Raw genomic sequence first — 20,574 nt, 5'->3', positions numbered from 1 at the left:
CATAACCTACTGAGATCACATGCGAGCCGGATGGGCATAAGTAATGACGATACATACTGAAAATGCAAGGAAGCAGGCCAGAGAGATACGCTTGAACACCTCCCATGCTTCAGCCTTAGCTAGAACTCGTCTTAGATACCTTCACCAGAGACTAGATGATGTGTCAAAATTAAGTATCAAGAAGTTGGCAAAAAGCACGTATGATAAATGCTTCAGTTCGAATTAAACCGAACCGCCATCTAGCATTAATAAGGACCAATAGGTGCAGAATAGCCTAACCTAACCTATAAACTTGTCTAAAAAAGGCTGAAGGAGCGAAATTCGGTTTCTTTTTCCTTACTTCCAAAAAAAATTGTTAAAGTGTGGCGCTTTTGAGAACTCTAGACTGTAGACTGTGTTAACTGCTTAGTCTAAATGCATATAACTTGGAAAAGCATACTTTCTGAAGTCCTTTATATGAGCATCTATCATAGCTTTAATTATTAAATATCTTAATAAACTCTTAATTACACATTATTTTTCTTTTAATATAATCGATTACTCTGTAGCAATATTAATGAGTATTGAATACAATAAATACACAACAAATAAATTACAAAAATTGCACAAATAAAGAGGCAATTTCTTCAAGCAGAATACGAGTATTATTCGCGCAACATCAATCGCATTATTCGAGACGTTCAGGTTAAATTTGTACTGTACCACAACCAGCGCTGCCACATTTTAGAACTGCATGCGTCTTTGTTTATTGCGGAAATTGATGACCAAAAATACGGCCAGCAAAAAGCCAATTATCTGTGGGTAAATAAATGAAATCAAATTAAAGTAAATATTTATTTGTAGGAATTATGGCTCTCGCACCTCAATGGCCGCAATTATCCACGACGACACCGCGATGCTCGTGGTCTCGCTATCGTAGTATCGCTGCAACTTGGCGCTGCAACCTTCGGTGTAAATATTATTTGCATCCGCATCATTTTGACCCTCATAGCAGCTGAGCGGTATCTGACGATTCAGCAAAATATAATCCTGTGAGCTATCTTTGCCGCAGCACTCATACTCCCGCTGTAAAGCGTCAATTTTGTCGTGATCCCAGGCATCTTCCACGATAGCTATGCCGCTCTGCGTGTGACGATCGTTCAAAATGTTGATCGTAACGGCGATTTGCAGAATTGCCAACAGCAGCAAGAAAACGGCGCACTAAAAATAGAATTTATGTAATAAATATTTTTGAATTTTGTACTGGTATAACACTTACGGTCACAGTGAGGCAAATTGACTCACGTAGCGCAGCCACACAGCCTATAACGGCGAACACTATGACTAAGCCGAAGATGATGTATGCTGGTATGTCCCAGTCGTCTGGCACCGAACCCGGATTGACGGCGATCAGCACAATGGCGGCAATACTAAAAAGCTGCAAGCGAGAAATAATCAAATTAGTTTTCAGCGTTTCGGCAATAAAATTGAATGGAATATTTTCTGTGAATTCTTTAACAGCATTTAAATATATGTAAATAGTGTATATGTTGAATTTCTTGTTGGGTTGGAAACTAGGTTGTCATTTTGGTTACTAAATGACATAATAATTCTCACAATATAACTTAAAGCACTGGGCAGACTAGTTTTAAAAACTTGGTATGTTTGCATATTTTAATAATTATTAATCAATTATTCGAGTTTTTTAGGCGTTATTGCCTAAAAATCAGCTTAGATCAGATAATCGAAATAGCAAATTCTGTTTAATAAAATGAAAGCAAACTCCAAAGTTTATCAAATATTTGTGGTTACATAGTCATATCATAGTTCTATCCCAACGAAATTACACACAGTGAAAGAAGTTGACTATAGTGATGCCTTGGTTATTCAAATCGAGATTAGACGCACGTATATTTGGATACCGCTTATAACCAATGGTATAGCGAAATTTTGTGAAGATATCTCGTCTCTCATTATGCTTTCAGTATACTGGTGATGGTAACGTCTCTAAAATTCCAATATATCTTGATGGAAACTTTCCCTTTTTTATTTCGAATATGCTGTCATATTATCTTTAAATTTATATAAAATAAAATTTAAAATTTGCATCTTTAGAGACATTCTCCATTCAATGCTGGAGAAATTCTTAATCATATCAGTGATCAGTTTATTATAATTGTCAGCCTTGTGGTTTACAAAAAACACATGATCTACTGCCTTAACTCGGAATGTATAGGCGAATATTTTCAGCGGTAGTGAGTAGCATTATTCCTAATATCCTACAGGTAAGATAATAAGAGTCTCCAATAACTTCCCTCCCCTCTTCCATCAATTTAATTGCCTTTAATAGCATTTTAATATTGTCGTAATATTCTTTGAATTATACGGAATGGATGGAATTTCATTCATATTGTGTAATAAAACAGCATTTAGACTTTTTGTTGAGCTAACAATAAAAAAGTGTCATTCAGTTATATGGCAAAATTGAACTCAACGGATGGACCATCCGAAACGCAGCCAGGTCCAACATTTGAAAGAGATAATCTTTAAAAAAAAAATGCCAAAAAACTTTCTTTCGAATGATATAAACATTCTCCATTAAAATTGAAGTTTCTGTACTTTTTTTTAAAAAAGTATGGACCCTCGAAATGGATTATCAGCATATATTTAATAAAATCCAAGCTCAAAAAAAACTTGTGTTGTCCTGTGTAATGAAAAATCAAGCTCTGATGGCTAAAATACGTAGATAGAAGTCAAACGAAAACACATATGTATGCCTGAAGTTTCTCAAAGTTTATGGGAGAAATTTCTTATTTACAAGAATACGAGGTTTGACAATTAAGTAATGAGACTGATTTTATTTCCGCGCTTGTGATAACCTCTGACCTTGAAATTCCCTTCCTCTTTTTTCGGCATCCCTCCCCTCTCCATTGATTGATATACCATTGCTCTAGCTTATTTAGTTCGCCTGCTGCGTTAAGCTGAGTAGACGTGTGTTTGTAGTGATCGTCACGAAAATGGAAAAGCAGCATCGAATGACCGTCCCAGAAGACTGTTTGGAGCAAGTGGCAAACGATTCCACGCAGCTTGATCGAGTTATTACAGGCGATGAGAGCTGTTTTTTTCAATACGACCCGAAAAAAAGCTCGCATGAGCAAGTCGAAGGTGAAAACGATGACTATTACCTTTTTTGATAGCCGTGAAATCGTCCACAAAGAATTCGTTCCACCGGGGAAAACTGTGAATCAAGTCTACTATTGCCAAGTATTCGAAAGATTACGAAAGCGAGTCAAACAGGGTGCGCCCAGATATCGCTCGTAACTGGATCCTTCATCATGACAAACGCGCCGTGCCACACCGCCTCAGCGTGCCCCAGTATTTGGCCTCTAAAAGGATCGCCATGTTGCAAACAGCCGCCTTATTCGCCCGACATGTCACCCTGTGACTTTTTTGTTTTCTAAAACAAAATCGGTGGTCAAAGGAACCCATTTTGAGTCGACTACGGACATCCAGTCGAAGCGTTTCAGAAAAGTTTCGGAGCATGGAAAGCTGCCCAAGGAGACTACTTTGAAGGGATAGCAGAGTTGTAGAATCGTTTTCAAATATACGGTTTTTATGGAATCAGTCTCATTACTTAATTGTCATACCTCGTATATCCATACTTGTATTGTAACTACGTAAGATATAAAAACAGCCTTGGAATTTTTTATTAACTAATGAAGCGTAATTTTTAATAGATTAATCAAATTCGTTAAAATTTAGATTTGAAAAAAATAAATATAAAATTTGAGATGAAAAAATGTTGAGTTTTTATCAAACATTTTCAGTTATCAAACCAGAATATTTTTTTCGACTTTTAATATGTATATTTGTTACTTAAAATTTTTAATTCTAGTCAGATAAGCTGATCAATTTACTGTCAACCTAGATATTGGAGTATAAAAATATTTTTTATAATGGCAGGGAAATTATAAATGCAAACAAAATTATCCTTTCACATAAGTATATAGCAATTAGTACATAACAAATTAACCCAATTCACTGCTCAAAAACTAGTTCACCAGTTTATTAGATATGCATGTATACAGGTGCCTACAGGTATATAAGAGAACTAACAAGCGGCCACAGCTGGAAAGAACAGTTGTTCATTTTTCCACAGCACGTAAATATATAATTGCCAAGTGAGCGAACGAGCGTTAATAATTTACTATATCAGTATCTGCTAGAAACTTATCCAAAAGCTGACAATTTGTTAAAACTGTTGGAACCATTTAAAATAGTGCACCAAAGTAACTCCACCACAACATATAAAACTACTTTCATTTATGTACGTGAATTCCTCGAAATAGTTTCTCGTATATTTAGGAACCACTGTTCAGATTAGAAAATTTAACGTAAAGCTTTATGAACGTCTTTCTCGAAACTATTTATTTCGTGGTAGTTGCCACAATATCACAAATTCGAATCAGCCGATTTACTTGGAATATGACATACATATTCTTTATTCTGAATCTATCTCATGAAGCAACAAAAAAAATAATAATACAAATTTACATTATTTTGAAAATATTCAACAAAGTTCAAAAATTTGTGAAAAAAATGACCTCTGTTTTTGAGTACCCGCCATTTTATGAAAGAATTGTCAGTTGTACAGCTTCTTGAGATAGCGACACAACTTGGCGTATTTTGAGAAAGAATTTGGGCTAGCATCCATATAAAATTTTTTTCACTCAAAAGCTGAAGTCATTGGACCACCGTAAACGTCGGGAATTAGCTGATTTTTCTTTGCAACAACTTGGAAACGTTAACTTTTTTTTTTTTAAAGAAAATCAACTTCTCCGATAAGGCTCACTTTCATCTGACAAAATTGACGATGTTGGTGCGAAGAAAATCCTAAAGTTTACATGAACAACTTTTACATTCACCTAAATTGGCAATTTGATTTGATTTTGGGTCTGGCGGAATCATCGGTCCGCAATTCTTTCGAAATGAAGCTGGTGACACGGTTACTGTCAATGAAGTTGATCTTCACAACATCAGGTTACAACAAGACGGGGCAATGTACCACACAGCACGGACAACAACCAAATTATTGCGAGAAAATTTGGAGATTTGATTATTTAAAGAAATTGTAGCATTGAATTTCTTTCGAGAAGTTGTGATTTGACTACTTCTTTCTGTTTGAAATCATTGTACCTTACAATGGGTCAAAAATGATAGAAATCGAGACTACGACAATTTAATTCATTAAGTTTTCCAATTAAGCGGACTTTTTTTGATGAAACGAAATGTGCAACTCAACGAATATCTTCTTCTTCTTTACTGGCGTAGACACCGCTTACGTGATTATAGCCGAGTCAACAACAGCGCGCCAGTCGTTTCTTCTCTTCGCTACGTGGCGCCAATTGGATATTACAAGCGAAGCCAGGTCCTTCTGCACTTGGTCCCTCCAACGGAGTGGAGGTCTTCCTCTTCCTCTGCTTCCCGCGGCGGGTACTGCGTCGAATACTTTCAGAGCAACATGACCTAGCCAGCGCAGCCGCTGTCTTTTAATTCGCTGAACTATGTCAATGTCGTCGTATATGTCGTACAGCTCATCGTTCCAAAATGCAATATCCGCCGTGGCCAACGCGCAAAGGACCATAAATCTTTCGCAGAACTTTTCTCTCGAAAACTCGCAACGTCAACTCATCAGATGTTGTCATCGTCCAAGCCTCTGCACCATATAGCAGGACGGGAATTATGAGCGACTTATAGAGTTTGGCTTTTGTTCGTCGAGAGAGGACTTTACTTTTCAATTGCCTACTCAGTCCGAAGTAGCACCTGTTGGCAAGAGTAATCCTGCGTTGGATTTCCAGGCTGATATTGTTGGTGGTGTTAATGCTGGTTCCTAAATAGACGAAATTATCTACAACTTCAAAGTTATGACTGTCAACAGTGACGTGGGAGCCAAGTCGCGAGTGCGACGACTGTTTGTTTGATGACAGGAGATATTTCGTCTTGCCCTCGTTCACTGCCAGACCCATTAACCTACTAATTTCGCGATAGATGAAAAAAGTATAGCATTGGAAATACTCTAACAGACCTCAAACTGTCAAATCAAAATTAAACTGATTATTTATTTTTTAGCTCATTAAAATAAATAAACAATAAATAAATAAATCGAGAGAAAATTATAATATGAACACTTTTATCGAATTAATGGCCTTATAATTATATTGGCTGCAATTGATATGACAAGCGTTGGAGAGTAGCGAATCGAACAAACGATATCAGTTGTACAAACAAACTGACAGCTCTTACGCTGCAATATTGCTCTAATACAAGTTTATCAATTGTCATGCAAAGCTATATATATTTTCCAAAAGAAATATGTTTTATTTCAAGATTTTTTTTTTTAAATATAAAATATTTGTATTCTAGGTTTGTTCAGCAATTTGTCATTCACAATAATAAAACTTGTCTAAAGTTTGTAAAACAAAATTCGGTTGAAGAAAGCGGGCATACAATATTTTAACCTTATTTTATATCGAATTCAACAAACTAACTTTCTTGTTCTTTTAATATACAAAATATTGACAAAATAATACCAATCAAATAAACTAATTTCTAGTTTTTATAGCTTTACATCTGAAAACGTCATACCGCTAAACGCGACCAAGCATAAATATTGCTGTTATTAAAATTTCAAATGAAATTAGTCATATTAATTAAAAATGACGCTCAAACAATCAACGCCTAGTATGATTAAGGAAGTGTGAAAATAAGAAAAATTAAATTTATGAAAAAACAAGAATTATTGTTGACCGAACAGCCATATCAACTCGACTTTGACCATCCAGTTTGTACGGCAGTTATATGCTATAGTGCTTCGAAGCTTAGACAATAACCCTTGCTAAATCCATAAAAGCACTTTATTCCTATCATTTAGTTTGTATGGCAGCTATGTACAGTCTGTCAAGTAATAACGTGGTCGTGTTAATTTATAAACATAAATATTTTATGAAACTTTCATATTTACATATATATACATTGTACACATTACAAACAATGATGCAATTTGGTCAATAATATTTCCAGTCACCACCGGGGTCGATAATTGCCTGGTATCTCACAGGCATGCTTTCTACTAATATGGCGGCGTATTCTAGTGCCAAGGATCTACAGATCCGAAGAATTTCGTAAGACAACTGCTTCAAAGTGTATGTGCGTCTTCCACAAAGCTTCTGTTTAATATAATATATGCCCACACATTTTCAATAGGGTTTACATCGGGCGACTGCAACGGCCAATCCAATGTAACGATGCCAGATTGAGTTTTCCACTGAGTACAGAGCTTGCTGCGGTGTTTAGTATCGTTGTCCTCCTGCTGAATCTAATCTTCATTTTTTTCTGACGAACCATCGTTTGGCAGATAACAGTAAAGCCTTTTTGTAGATTTTTATCATTTTCTCTGTATTTAGGTTGTCAGTAAAGAGATACAAAGTGTCCAATCCCTGCTTTGAGAAGCAGCCCCAAAGATGCACCTTTATTCCATGTTTTACGGTCCGCTGAAAAAGCTTATTGGTGGTAGCTGACCGGGCTCGCGTGAGGAGAGAACGTGCCCATATAGGACAGTCATCAGTAAAAATGACATTTTTAAAATCTCTATCAATATTCTCATGCGCCCAAGCGAGTCGCTTTGTCACAAGTTTTTCAGTCAACAGAGCCTTCTTGATTGTGTTGCGCTATTTCAGATCATGAGTATGAAGAAGGGTTCGGATAGTTTCGTCGGATATATCTAAACCTTTTGCCATTAATTTTGCTTGTCCTTACCGCAATGTTAAAGCAGGATTTCGCGAAAACAGATTCATTATTATTTTTTCATCTTTTTTGTTCACTTTTCCTATCGAACCACGTTCTGGTAAATCATCGTCATTTTTAGCCATTATATATCGCTGTATCTACCTCTGTACAAATGCCTTCGACTTTCTCATATATTTAGCATCCGCTGATTGCGACATTTTGGGACCATTCGGGTGGATGCAAAGGAACACAGCCTCGTAGCGCGACGCGTACTTAGCACTCATGGCGTTTAAAGTGATTCTCTTTCAAAAGATCAACGACAACTGAACCTTTGTTGACAATGCATCAAGGACAAAGCTTCCCTCTATCGGCTCGCGAAGGAATTAGAGCGAAATCTTTCATTAACTGTCGATAACTTTCAGAAACTCAGAGAATAGTTCGTGTATACTTAGAGAGATGGATATTCCTCTGACGTTTTCTTTTGAGTCTTAAAAACATCTTGGCAAAACTGTTCAGGGTATAATACTCGTAGCTATAAAGTAAATCTAATGAAAGAGATTACCAATTGTATACAAAATTCAAAAGAGCGTGTGAAATGACACCAAAAGTACAGTTTTCCTGAACTAAAGTGAAAATACAGTTTTCACTTGAATTACAGCTCGAAAATTTTCACACACCCACATGCACACACACACACGCATATAACAATAAATAAGCCACAATTACATGAATTGGGTGGAATTGGATTGCTGCGCAATAAAGTTACGTCTAGCGCGGGAAGAAGCGCGCCGATAGTGGCGCTAGAAAGTAAGACGCATACAAGTTTGTACTAAACTATGATTTTTGCCGTGGAATGGGAGGCGCCAAAGTCAACTTTGTCATATTTCCCACTGTCTACGTAGTATATGTATGTGTTTGTGTGAGGATGTGTTGGCGGAAAATTCTGGTAAATAACGGTAAATAGGTCAATGGTGGTGCGGTTAACAAGTTGGTGTCTGCGGGCGAATATTCACAAGTGATATTGGTGGTGGTTTTGACGGTTTTTGTACACGTAATCGTATGAATGACGGTTGAGTTACGTTTGTTGCTATGTATAGACTAATATGCTTCACATACAGTTGATTTTTGTAGTTTTGTTATTTACTTTTGGCGTCTAAATATAATATATATGTATGTGAGAACGCAAACTATTAGTAAACAAACACAAACTGATGTGTCTCTTTGAAATTCAACGAATGAGAGAATGAAAAAATTGTGGAAAAATAAAAATATCGCACAATATTACCGCAAATTTTTCTATATTAATATAGTTTTTCAGTACAATTATAAATATGTATATATGTATGTGGTTCCAGATCGTATATCTGCGGTTAGCCATGCCTAAACACATTTTGTACTTTTGTGCACATTTAATTAAAACACATGTATGTATGTATATACTTTAATAAATTATACTGAATGAGTTGTTAAAAGATCAAACAAAAAACAAAAACGTGATTAACCTTTGTCTATGTTAATTTATGTTAACTTTTTGTTATATAGGCAGCATTAAAAAGTCAGTCAAAGTCAGACCTTGATACTACATACATACAAACATACATATCATGTTTTAAGCTTTGGATATATGTTTTGATGATTTCCAAAAAAAACTAAGATATAAAAAAAAGTTAACTTCGGCTACAGCGAAGCTTAATACCCTTCACAGGTACACTTCTTATAGCATAAACGGTATAAAGAGATCTTCATTTTGATTTTGCGCGGTCAGTTCGTAAGGCTATGCTATATTGATCCTACCTGAACTATCGGTTAGAAGATTGTAGCTTTGCCTTGGACAATAATCCATGAGAAATTTCCTGAAGATTATCTATTTTATTAATATTATTTATTTTTTGAAGATTATCGCTTTCTAATTTTGGCCGCGACTACGTCTCAGTTGGTCCATCCGTTGAGTTCAATTTTTGATGACTCGCTCGATCATTTCGACTGGTAAATGGCGAATCCATTGATTCCATTTCTTGAATCTGTTCAGATTGCTCTTCGTCCCACATGCGGCAATTTTATTTGTTTACATATCCGTTGAGTCAGAAACGGCCCTCGTCGTTAAACAAAATTTGGCTCGAAAACGGCAGATCTTCTTGGAAATTTTCAAAAGCTCATAGAACGAAGTAATGTCGCTTGGGAATGTCAAACGGCTTCAATTCTGTATTTTCTTCACTACTTACTGGACGTCGTCCATTCGGTCAAATTTTATTCAATAATGAATGCTGAGTCTCGTAAATCTATTCATAATGAAATTCCAAACAATACTGAACAAAAATAACATGACTGCTTCACACGACTCACGCGTAATCTGTCAAATAAGGCTATTGTAAAAATACATTTACTTAACATTATATGTATCAAGGACATCTGATCCAATCAGTTTAAACAAGTGTTTAAGAAATTATTACAATACAACCGTATATGAAATTCCAATCGGATATCTTTAATACTAAGGCTATAGCTTCTACTCATATAAAAAAAACGAATTTGAGAACTACATAGGCTGCTATATATTTCTGGACTAGGCAACACTAAGTGTTGCCAGGTGCAATCTGACATTTCCATTGGAAAGTTTGACATTTTTTAGCATAACATCACTCAGAACGTTTTGTCATTTAATCGTGAATTGTTTTATTTACAGGGAATTAAAAAATTCATCTCGGCCAAAAAATGGAATTAACTCGTGAACATTTTCGTGCGATCATTTTTTACAACTTTCGACGTGGATTTTCACGACAAGAGTGCATCGATGAACTAAAATCTTTGTATGGCTATGAAGCACCATCCTATAGCACTGTGAAAAACTGGTACAACGAATTCAATCGTGGCCGACGCTCGCTCAAAGACGAATTCCGTGAAGGTCGTCCAAAAACAGCCGTTGTGCCAGAAAACATCGATGCCGTACGTGAACTGATAATGCAAGACCGTCATGTAACATATCTTCAGATAGAGGCATGCCTATGCATTTCTCCCACCAGCATACATTCGATGTTACATGAACACCTGGCCATAAAAAGGGTTTGTTCTCGTTGGATCCCGCACAATTTTACAATCTCTCAAAAAAAGGCTCATGTGGATTGGTGTAAAGAAATGCTGAAAAAATACGATCGCGGTGCTTCAAAAGACGTGACGAATCATGGATCTATGCGTATGAGCCCGAAACAAAACAGCAATCGACCGTGTGGGTCTTCCAAGACGAGCCAAATCCAACGAAAACAACCAAAAAAAAAAACACCAAAAAAAAAAATGTTCGTTGATAAATATGCCTATTTTCATTTCGGGATAATAATCGAGAGTCTGTCTCTTTGTTCGGTTACTCTTACGAACATTAGTATTACGTTAAAACTTCTACAATAAATGTGAGAATAAAGAAAATCCGACACTCTTGTTATAGCGGTATTTGATTCGCTAAGAGTGCGATTGCAGGTTCCATTCGTATAACCTCGTATAATTCATATAAACAAGCATATTCAGGAGAATAAGTAGTAACCACCTACATTAGAGACAGTACCACTACACATTACGAGGGTACCAAGCACGGTTTCGATTCATATCAGAAAAAAGTATTTTTATTAACAGCGGTCGCCCTCGGCATGCAATGACAAACACTTGCCAACAATCATCAAATCATTCTGACATCACAAATATTTTCTTATTATAACCATTAGCCATTCGATGTAGGCTTAAAACTTATAGTGTTTACTACTCGTTTTTATGACACATACTTTCGAAATAGTTTCGTATTAACCCAGTGTACACTATTACGAGCTTGTACAAGTAATTCATTCAAATAATGCTTAAGGGTGTCTACTAGGTTTGGAAACGAGCTCAAACGGGTATGTGGAATGCTTGACACTTGGCTTAGTTCATGGCAATGGATAATTTCCTTAGTACGAATCGTAAGATTATCTTTTATCTTTGAACAAGATATCTCTCTACCCCAGTTTTCTTGGATTTTCTGATCACTTTTGTTTTTCCTTCGAGTGGTTTTTTAATCATAACTTGTTGCGACTCATTCGAATGAGTATTTGGAGATGTTTTTAAACGTTACCTCCAAGTCATTTCTGGTATTTTGGTAATTTTTAATTATTTTCGAGGTATTCACCCATCATTTACTAGTCAAAAACCTATTTAAGGTTAAGCCAATTAATGCTTATAACATTTAGTACCATAAGTTAAAGTTAACCAAAAGTTACCAGTTCCCAAAAGTTACCTGTTAACCAAAAAGAAATACGCACATATAGGCAAAACTTCATTAAAAAATCTCGTTTGTAGCCCCAAATCGGTTAAGTCACTATCGCCTCGTAAAATTTCAATTTAATTTAGTCTTTTTCATACCAATGGCCATTCGTTTTTTATAGCTTTTTTACTTTTGAGGTGACGACCATGACATCATAGTACAAACGCCACCAACGCGCAGCTACAATCGCAGTCATAACAGTACAATGTTGGAAAAAAACAAAACAACAACAGCATAAAGTCAACAAACTTACCGCCAAAAGTGTGTTTAAGAGAATCGAAGATATTTTTACGGTGGTCGTAGCGCAGCCCATTTTTCACCTTTAGTGGCTTACTAGTGGTTCGGTGTTTATTTATTTTACGATTTTATTAGGTTTGTATGTTACCACTGTGTATTTGTTTATATACTTTGCAATTTATTTATTTTTCCAACACGGTTTGCTTTTGAAAAATCACCACTAGCAGTTAACAGCTGTTAAAAACTCATAAATAATTTTAATTTTTTTTTGAATTCCACAAAATATCGGCGCAGTCAAATTCCTTGCAACGCCACTTGCTGTTCGAAAATTAAATATGAACTACAAACACACATATATATGCTTTGTGTTAATTAAACAGGCTCATAAAATTCGCCGCAATTTTCCAAAAATTTTGCTCTAATTTTTTTTTTTTTACTTTTTCTAAATTAAGTTGTCTCAAATGCGGCGTCGATTGTGTGGGTGTTTTGGCGAGCTCTTCAGTAGACGTAGGCGATGCTCCGACGGTCTCCCAAAACTACAGATGCACTTATTTTAATTAAAATGCCGTTTATTGCTGCTGCTCTCTATGTAAATGTTTTAAGTTCTTGAGAAATATATTTATAAAAGCTTTACTTCTCACAATTTTTATTTTTCTTAATTAATAAAAATATTTTACGAGCATTTAATATAAATATAGATAAAACCACTTTTCACTTTCTTATTTCCGTTCTTCACGACTTTCACTTGGAGTACAAAATATCTCGAAACTTTTTCGTTACACGTTCAAACGCCGACTGATATAAAAGCTCACGAATATGCTTCAATGAAGTCGGCGTGGTCGCTGCCGCCACCGCCACTGCCAGTGCCACCGCTGCTCTTGTTGTCTTGTTGTTATTGTGGTTGTTGCCGCTGTTGTCATTGTGACTCGCCGTGGCATTGTTGTTTTTTCCTATAACACTTGCCGCGTATTCAGTTTTTCTTTAGCTCAGCGACTATGCCGCCTGTCGCCCGCCGTCGACGCCAACGTTGAAGTCATCATTCGCTTCGCTCGAGCGTGTCCATTACGTTCATACTATTCTATGCCATGCGTACCGTGATGACGTCACTTTGACACTGTGACTCTAAACAGATGCCATTAATGCACATGTAGCGCTTGCTCACCAACTGGGCAATACCTTCGATGTGTTGGCCGGGGCATTGCGGAGCGGCGTTGGGCTAATTATGAAAACAGCAGCACTTCGATCTTACTCAGGGTTAAATACATACATACAAACAAACTAGCGCTAACATAAATAAATACTATAGCATTGCGAGTATGTATAAACAGTATATACAAATGTATGTATGTCAAGTCATAGGTGTGGACAAATATATTCATGCTTTTAAAAATTGTTGTTTTCGTTTTCAAAATATTTTATTGTTATTGTTTTTTAGTACATCGTTGCCATGAGAAACGATCAAATTTTTATATATAGGCAGAGACCCAACAGGAAATTTCAAATGTTTGGTCACCTAACTTCGCTTATTTTACGAATCTGATTTAAAAGAACATCATGATGAGATCATGAGCTTAAGTTAAAAATGAAGCAGCTTCAACAGCCTTATAAAATATTTAGTAAAACTTCGTTTCGACATTTTCATACGATGTGATGTCATATCAAGTGATCAGAGGTGATGTGATGAGATGTGACATTTGTGCGTGACTTGATGTAATGTGATAAGTTGTCATTAGGAATGATGTGATGGAATATGATGATGAGTTATGATGTAGTAAGAAGTGATGCGATATACAATCATATGAAGGAGACCAAATGTGGTGTGCTAAGGAATTATAAGTAGTTGTGATATAAACGACAGCGATTCTTTATGAACCTATATGAAAACTCTGATGGGTAAAATCTAGAGAGTATGATATAAAGTAATTGAATCAATTTGTGGAAACAATGAAGCTGTGATCCGGTGTATTATCATGGTGAAAGAGAACTTTCTTCGGCGCCAAATAGCGTAGCTTTTCTGTGCAATGGGGCATCGAAACGATCAGTAAATCGATAATGGTAGAACACTGTGATCTTGTGAATCTAAGAAAATGGTGGCCATACAAGTTCCAGATCTACTAATTGTACAGCTCCTTGGGCTTTGTTGCATACCGATGGAGCCATGTTCCGTCGACTGTTACGAAACAAAGCAGCAACTCTTTCGTAATGCATCTAAGCAACGGCAAATACTGCTGTAAGTTGGGGACATGGCCACATGATGAGCGTTCAGATTTTACTTAATGCTTGGTACATCAAAAACCTGTATGCAAGCACGTTGATGCCAAGTTGATCGCCACCGAAGGAAAAGAGACATTCAGTACACAAAAGCTCTTCAATGCGAACTTCCTTCCAAAAAAAAGAATCGAATTACCAGCCTTTGATTTTTTCTACTGTTCTAAAATCTGCTGATGGATCCGCTTCAACATGTGTTCAAAATGGAATTATAAGTACGATTCTGCTGGAAATTTTGAGAGTAGTCGTCTATAGTTATGTCTATACCATCTTCACCATCTGGCGGTAAGAATAAGTACTTATTGAACCAGCGTTGTTGATGCATTTGTTAGAACATTATTTATATTCGTACTATCTCAGTTCCTTATGATTCCAACAAATGAACAAATTGGATCTGCCTTTCCAGGATCTGCCTTTCCAGGATCTGTCTTGCATTTGGAAGCGTTTTTTAATTTTAAAAATTTCACAAACACATCGCGAATAATAAGGTAGAATGACTTAAGAAAACTGAAGACGGAATCCCCAAAACTAATGTCATAAAATTCCATACCAATCGATATTAGTGTTTGTGGTTTACTATTTATTTCTTGGAACAGAAAAGCATATCAAAATTAATTATTATGGTTTTATTATTTTCGGTTATACTTGATCAATTGCCAAACTAAAAACTTATTACACATTAGGCTGATACTTACCTCTATTTGAAGCAATTCTTTTTTAGGAAAAATTAATGGAAAATGTACTTAAAATGAAAGAAATAAAATTAAAACTCGATTTGTCACTGAAAAAAAAGTATTTAATGCCTAACCAAGATTTGACGAATTTATCAAGACTTCATTTGATTACTTGAATAAAATATCTATAGCCTGGGTTGCGAAAAGAGTAGGGTTGGATGAGGTATCCTGATTGGCTTCTAGTAAGCACCTCGGGAAGTAGAAGAAAGAAGCGAAAAACCCATCCGCCTTTTAGCATAAGGCTAAAATGTTTAAACCAAAATGAGCGTAGGAGACAACATAAGGATTAATTCACCACGTGGCACCCACACAAGTTGTAATCCATCCAAGCTTCGGCCCCGGTCACAGACGAACAAATAAGTTCGTCAACCGCCATTTTTAGAACAGACGGGAACCCTGTTCAAAGCCAAACGCTTCGGGGCAGCTGGACACTGCTTTCAGAACAGTGGAGACAAAGTGGTATGGCCTCATGGACCTATTCCTGTCTTCAACTTCAAACAGGTGGCTCGCTTCGAAAAGGGAGGCAATCTTATCAAACGACAAATACCACCCAATCGTTTGGAGTTCAGGCAGCACGCGTAGGAAATCGGTTGACACCGCCCTACTTGAGGACTTTATGGTACGATCTATCATTTTCTTTAAATTAGGTTTTAGTTAATCTTAGGCGATTACTTATTCATCATCAATAAATTTCTTTCCAGAAAATATTACCTTGAGATCAGATAACCAGAAAAATTGTGGCGCGCTGGAGACCAGAAAGTATGCGGTGGAAACTAAACGAATACCAATTAATTTTTCATTCAGTTTTCTATCGTTTTAATTGATTTGTGACACGATGTAAACTTACATACATATATATGTATATACTATATGTTTTTTCATTGTACCGTTCTGTTGGACAACAAAGCTTGCTTATTCTTCAAATTGGACCGCGATTTGTCCTTCAAACATTCCAATAATAGTGTAATAATATAATATAATGGATTTTACTATAAATTAATCGAATTGCATTCGAATCCAGATGCCATAACTTTTTCAACTGACTGTTGCATATTTTCACGCTTTGGATTCAGTCATCATGTGCTGTTCACTCAAAATATGCACTAAATATAATCAAGTACCCTAAAGTAATATTATTATTTTCTTGGAAAAATATCAATTGAAGATACATTCTAGTGACGTAATTTGCACAAGGGAAATTCCTGTGGTTACTAAACGATGTGATGTAATTGTTATAGAATCTTAACGAAGGTAAATGAGTTGGCTGCTATATTCATTGTATGAAAATGAAATACGAATATTTAAATTTACGATCTAGTTTTTTCATGAAAATATGGCTTGATTCTTCGATTTACGTTGTGACAAAAAAGTACCCGGCTTTTTCTAGTCCTCGAAACACTTTTCTTAAGCACTTTTTGGAATAGCCTTCAGCTCCTTCATCGAATTTTGTTTTATCTCTTCGATAGATTAAAAAAGGTTTCCACGAAGCGGCAACTGCTGTTTGGGAAACAATATAAAAGGCAAATCTGGTGAATACGGTGTTGGTCGAAGGTATTCTTTGCGATTTGGCTTTGAATTCGGTCAAATCACACTCTTTTTAAAAAAAATCCGCTTTATCGGGACCAGTCGAGCAAAAACGCGTTTCATACCTAAATTTCCGCCAAAATCATTCGAACAGACTCGCGTAAGATGTCGAGCTCTCTTTCCATCTCTGCAACACTTGCCTGGCGATTTTCAAGTACCTTCTTCACTTTTTTTTAATATTTTCTTCCGTCTTGGAATTTACTTATAATTTCCGGGTGCTTTTTTGTCCCAATATGCGCGTATATTAATGCATTTATGGATTTATGGCACATAAATGTACATATGTGTGTGTACATATAGTATACATGCATACATATATGACATATTCGAACGCTCTAAAATTAAGTGGAAACCGAAAGTGAAGCTGCAACCACACAAACTTTAATTAGCTTATCAAGAAAAAATAAATAAACTGCAAGAATGCAAGAAAAGGCCTCCAATGTACTCCCACAAGCACATGAAGAAATGCAGCTGCAACCAAAGCATCAATGGCAAAGCAGAAAACGTAACCCAATAACATAACAATAATAAACAAACACAACGAGATGTTAGAAGTCTTTCGTTTTGTCGCTACACCCACAGACTCAAAAGTTATGAACGCACTCACTCGACCGATTGACAGTTTGCTGTGAAATACTCAACATTAAGTCAAAAAGCTCTAGAAATCGCTCAATTGAGCTTTTTTAATTATTGTCAACATACTTGTATACATATGTACATATGTGAATATATTGTATATGTGTTTCCATTAGCGAACAATTTATGCGATATGAAATTGTTAAAGGTCGCGACTAGTAATTAATAAAAGTTGAAAGCCTCATTAAAAGGCTTAATATGGTGTGATTTGCAGACGGGCAGGAAAGACAAACATATGCTAGAAATTTATGATAATAATCTAGTTATTAATATGTAGTATATCTATATGTATTTAGATATTAGACATAATGTGAAATTTGGGATCCAGATTATGTTATAATGTGTAGAACTGAGCTTTCACTGGAGCTTTTTTAATTAAATTATTGTTGTGTTAAACGTGGTTTGAAGTTTAAGGCAGGATTTCTCTGTTTTGATTTCTAAAAATTCTCAAAACTATTTGATATTTTATTGAAAGCTTTGTAAATAACTCATGGAAATTTAATGCATCTACTTTTTCAGAACTATTCTTAATATTACAACGTTTATGAAGAATAGTCATGGACTCAAAAAACTTTGGTTAATGTTTTGCGGGGCAATGCTAAAGTCTTTTGCGAAAACTACATCGGGAGGAGGTCGCAAAAGAGATGCTTGATAATGAAGCTGAGGACTCTATATTCATCAAATACACTGTTACTGTAAACGAGACGTTGGTCAACAAATATGACTTCGAAATCGTCTAACAATCTAGTAAATAGCGCTTCGAAAATGAGCCGAAACGGAAAAAATCACGCGTTAGCGTGTTTGTATTAGATCAGGAACCTATTTTGAAAGCCATATTAAAGTTTTGTATTAGAGGAATACTCTGGTCTAGTAATAAAACAAATCGTTTTTTTTTTGTATAAACTTTCTAAGTTTATCTATTTAAGAATCCAAAAGGATTTTTCAAAATTCAAATTAATGCTCACCTGGCATCAAAACTGGTTCTGGCAGTTCGTGAAACTTTAAAAACGTTTTTCTTCAAGCTGTCTTTTTCAAAACGATATCCACGATTTCTCAGGTTCTACTGGACTAATTTGCCTAATCTTTTAAAAAATAGAATAGACTTGCTTATGTCTGGAACTATCCATATCTCAAAAATACAATTTTTAATATTTATAAAAAATTGGGAACAGTCAAGAAAAGTAATACACACATTTTTTTTCAATTTTTTAGAAGAACTAGTCATTGCGCCATTTTTCTAGATTAAAATTTTTTTGCTTTCATATTGCTAGCAGGTTTGAAGTACTGTATATGGTCACATACTCGTATTAATGACTTTTTTTACGACACTTCAAAATTTAAATTCAGGCCTCTGGATCAGAATACTCTCCAATAATACGAGAATTTTTTTTATTGCCCATGATATTTCATCAGATATTACATCAACTTATACCCATACTTATACTATACAAATTATTAAATTTCTTCGAGCACCTTTGTTGAGATCTTTTCCAATTCTAATGAATCGGTTAATATTACTCAACGTTATTTTGCTGTTTTTTTTTTATTTTTTGGCTTGGTTTTGCCGCTAATACAAAGTGTTTATACCTTGTTATCTCCAAAAATTCCATTCGGAATGACAGACGGAATTATATTTTCTAATCAAATTTTTTTTAAATAATTAGTTTGCTGATATCACCTAATAATTAGTAAATATACGAAAATGTTTTGTCATGAATGTGAGTAATTTATTATCATTCTACTGCTTTGTGATGATATCGAACGATTACAATAGTTATGATGAATCGATTTCTTTTTATATTAACACACTATATGTTTATAATTAACATTTAAATTTAGGTTCTATGCTAAAATGGCTAGGGTATCTAAGTAATTATGATATAAAGCTTATACAACCAAATAACAGATAATAACGAAATACAAAAGCTTCAATTGATGTCCATAAGCGGTTGAGGTTTAAAGATTATTTGGATCTTCTGATGTCGTGATGTGAGTACACATATGTACAGTTTTTTGAAGATACAGTCATGATATCCAATGAAGAGGGATTATTAAAGCAAACATCTTTCAGAGGCTCAATTAAGTGCGGGAATGGATCTACAGGTATAATGAAACCGTGGTCTTCATAACCATTGTTAGAAGATCTCAGTATTGTACAGTCTGATAAGTGTACTTTGGAAGCAATAGAGTGCTCTGGAGAGTTTTGATATTATTCACCTTTAACCAGAGGTACTGGATATGTATATCGCCTCCACTTAAGCGTTATTAGCAAAGCCATCGCAGCGAACAGCTATTAATTGAGCATTACAATTAACTGTGATTAAACAACAGTTAGGCGAATAAAAGATAGAATATGAAACTGCTTTTGTTATTCTGCTGATTTGAACTGCAGTCTTCGTCTATTGTGGCCTAAAAGTTAATCAAACGACCTTCATTAAATCATCGTCCAAAATTATCACATTTTATCGCTATGTACCTAATGTTACACAAATTAAATAAACCGTGAATGTTGAAATTGTCAACGCGGAGATATTTTACAGCATTGGTGACTCTTATCTCTGCAAGAGATGTAATTAGTCAACACATGTAATGTTGTAACTGAAATTCCTAGACAGAAAACGATGTTCATATTTCTTTCATATAAAAGTACATTGTACACACACTTTTGGTAATTTATATTGGGGCAAAAAAGCACCCAGAAAGTGTAATTAAATTCTAAAAGAAATGTATTTTGCTAAGTTGGTCGACCTCTTCAACCGATAAAACTATTAAAAAGTGAAGGCTATAGCTGCTTGAAAATCGTAATGCTAGTGTTATTCACCAGATTTAGCTCCATATGATTTTTTCTTGTTCCTCAAACTGAAATTGCTGCTCCGTGGAATCCGTATTCAGTTAACCGAAGAGATAAGCAAAATTCGCTGAAGGACTGAAGACCATACCAAAAAGTGCTTATGAAAAGGGTTACGAGTACTGAAAAATCCTTGGCATATGTAACTGTATTAGTGGGGATTACTTTGAAGGCAACAAAATAAATATAGATGAATAATTAAATTCGGGTACTTTTTTGTC

At 35.4% G+C, this 20,574-nt stretch overlaps 1 protein-coding gene across 1 annotated transcript; it reads right to left on the bottom strand.

Moving 5' to 3' along the window:
- Nucleotides 1-500: 500 nt before the first annotated feature.
- Nucleotides 501-13,092, bottom strand: LOC105224636 (protein late bloomer). The gene is made up of 5 exons (XM_049452435.1): nucleotides 12,721-13,092; nucleotides 12,300-12,601; nucleotides 1,259-1,417; nucleotides 862-1,200; nucleotides 501-795 (listed from the first exon to the last, which is right to left on the bottom strand). Exons 2-5 carry the CDS (start codon nucleotides 12,357-12,359, stop codon nucleotides 724-726), a joined length of 630 nt encoding a protein of 209 aa, XP_049308392.1. The 5' UTR covers nucleotides 12,360-12,601; nucleotides 12,721-13,092; the 3' UTR covers nucleotides 501-723.
- Between the last annotated feature and the right edge of the window lie 7,482 nt (nucleotides 13,093-20,574).

Source organism: Bactrocera dorsalis, chromosome 3, assembly GCF_023373825.1.
Source record: "Bactrocera dorsalis isolate Fly_Bdor chromosome 3, ASM2337382v1, whole genome shotgun sequence".
In the NCBI taxonomy this organism is placed as follows: Eukaryota; Metazoa; Arthropoda; class Insecta; order Diptera; family Tephritidae; genus Bactrocera; species Bactrocera dorsalis.
Note: the sequence above shows the minus strand (reverse complement) of the source record. Positions and strands in the feature narration are given on the sequence as shown.

Excerpts from the sequence above, each read along its gene's own strand:
- LOC105224636 (XM_049452435.1), bottom strand. The coding sequence starts at position 12,359 with ATGGGCTGCGCTACGACCACCGTAAAAATATCTTCGATTCTCTTAAAC. Across the intron at positions 1,418-12,299 it reads TCTTAAACACACTTTTGGCG|CTTTTTAGTATTGCCGCCAT; the intron begins GTAAGTTTGTTG and ends TCTCGCTTGCAG. Across the intron at positions 1,201-1,258 it reads CAATTTGCCTCACTGTGACC|TGCGCCGTTTTCTTGCTGCT; the intron begins GTAAGTGTTATA and ends TTCTATTTTTAG.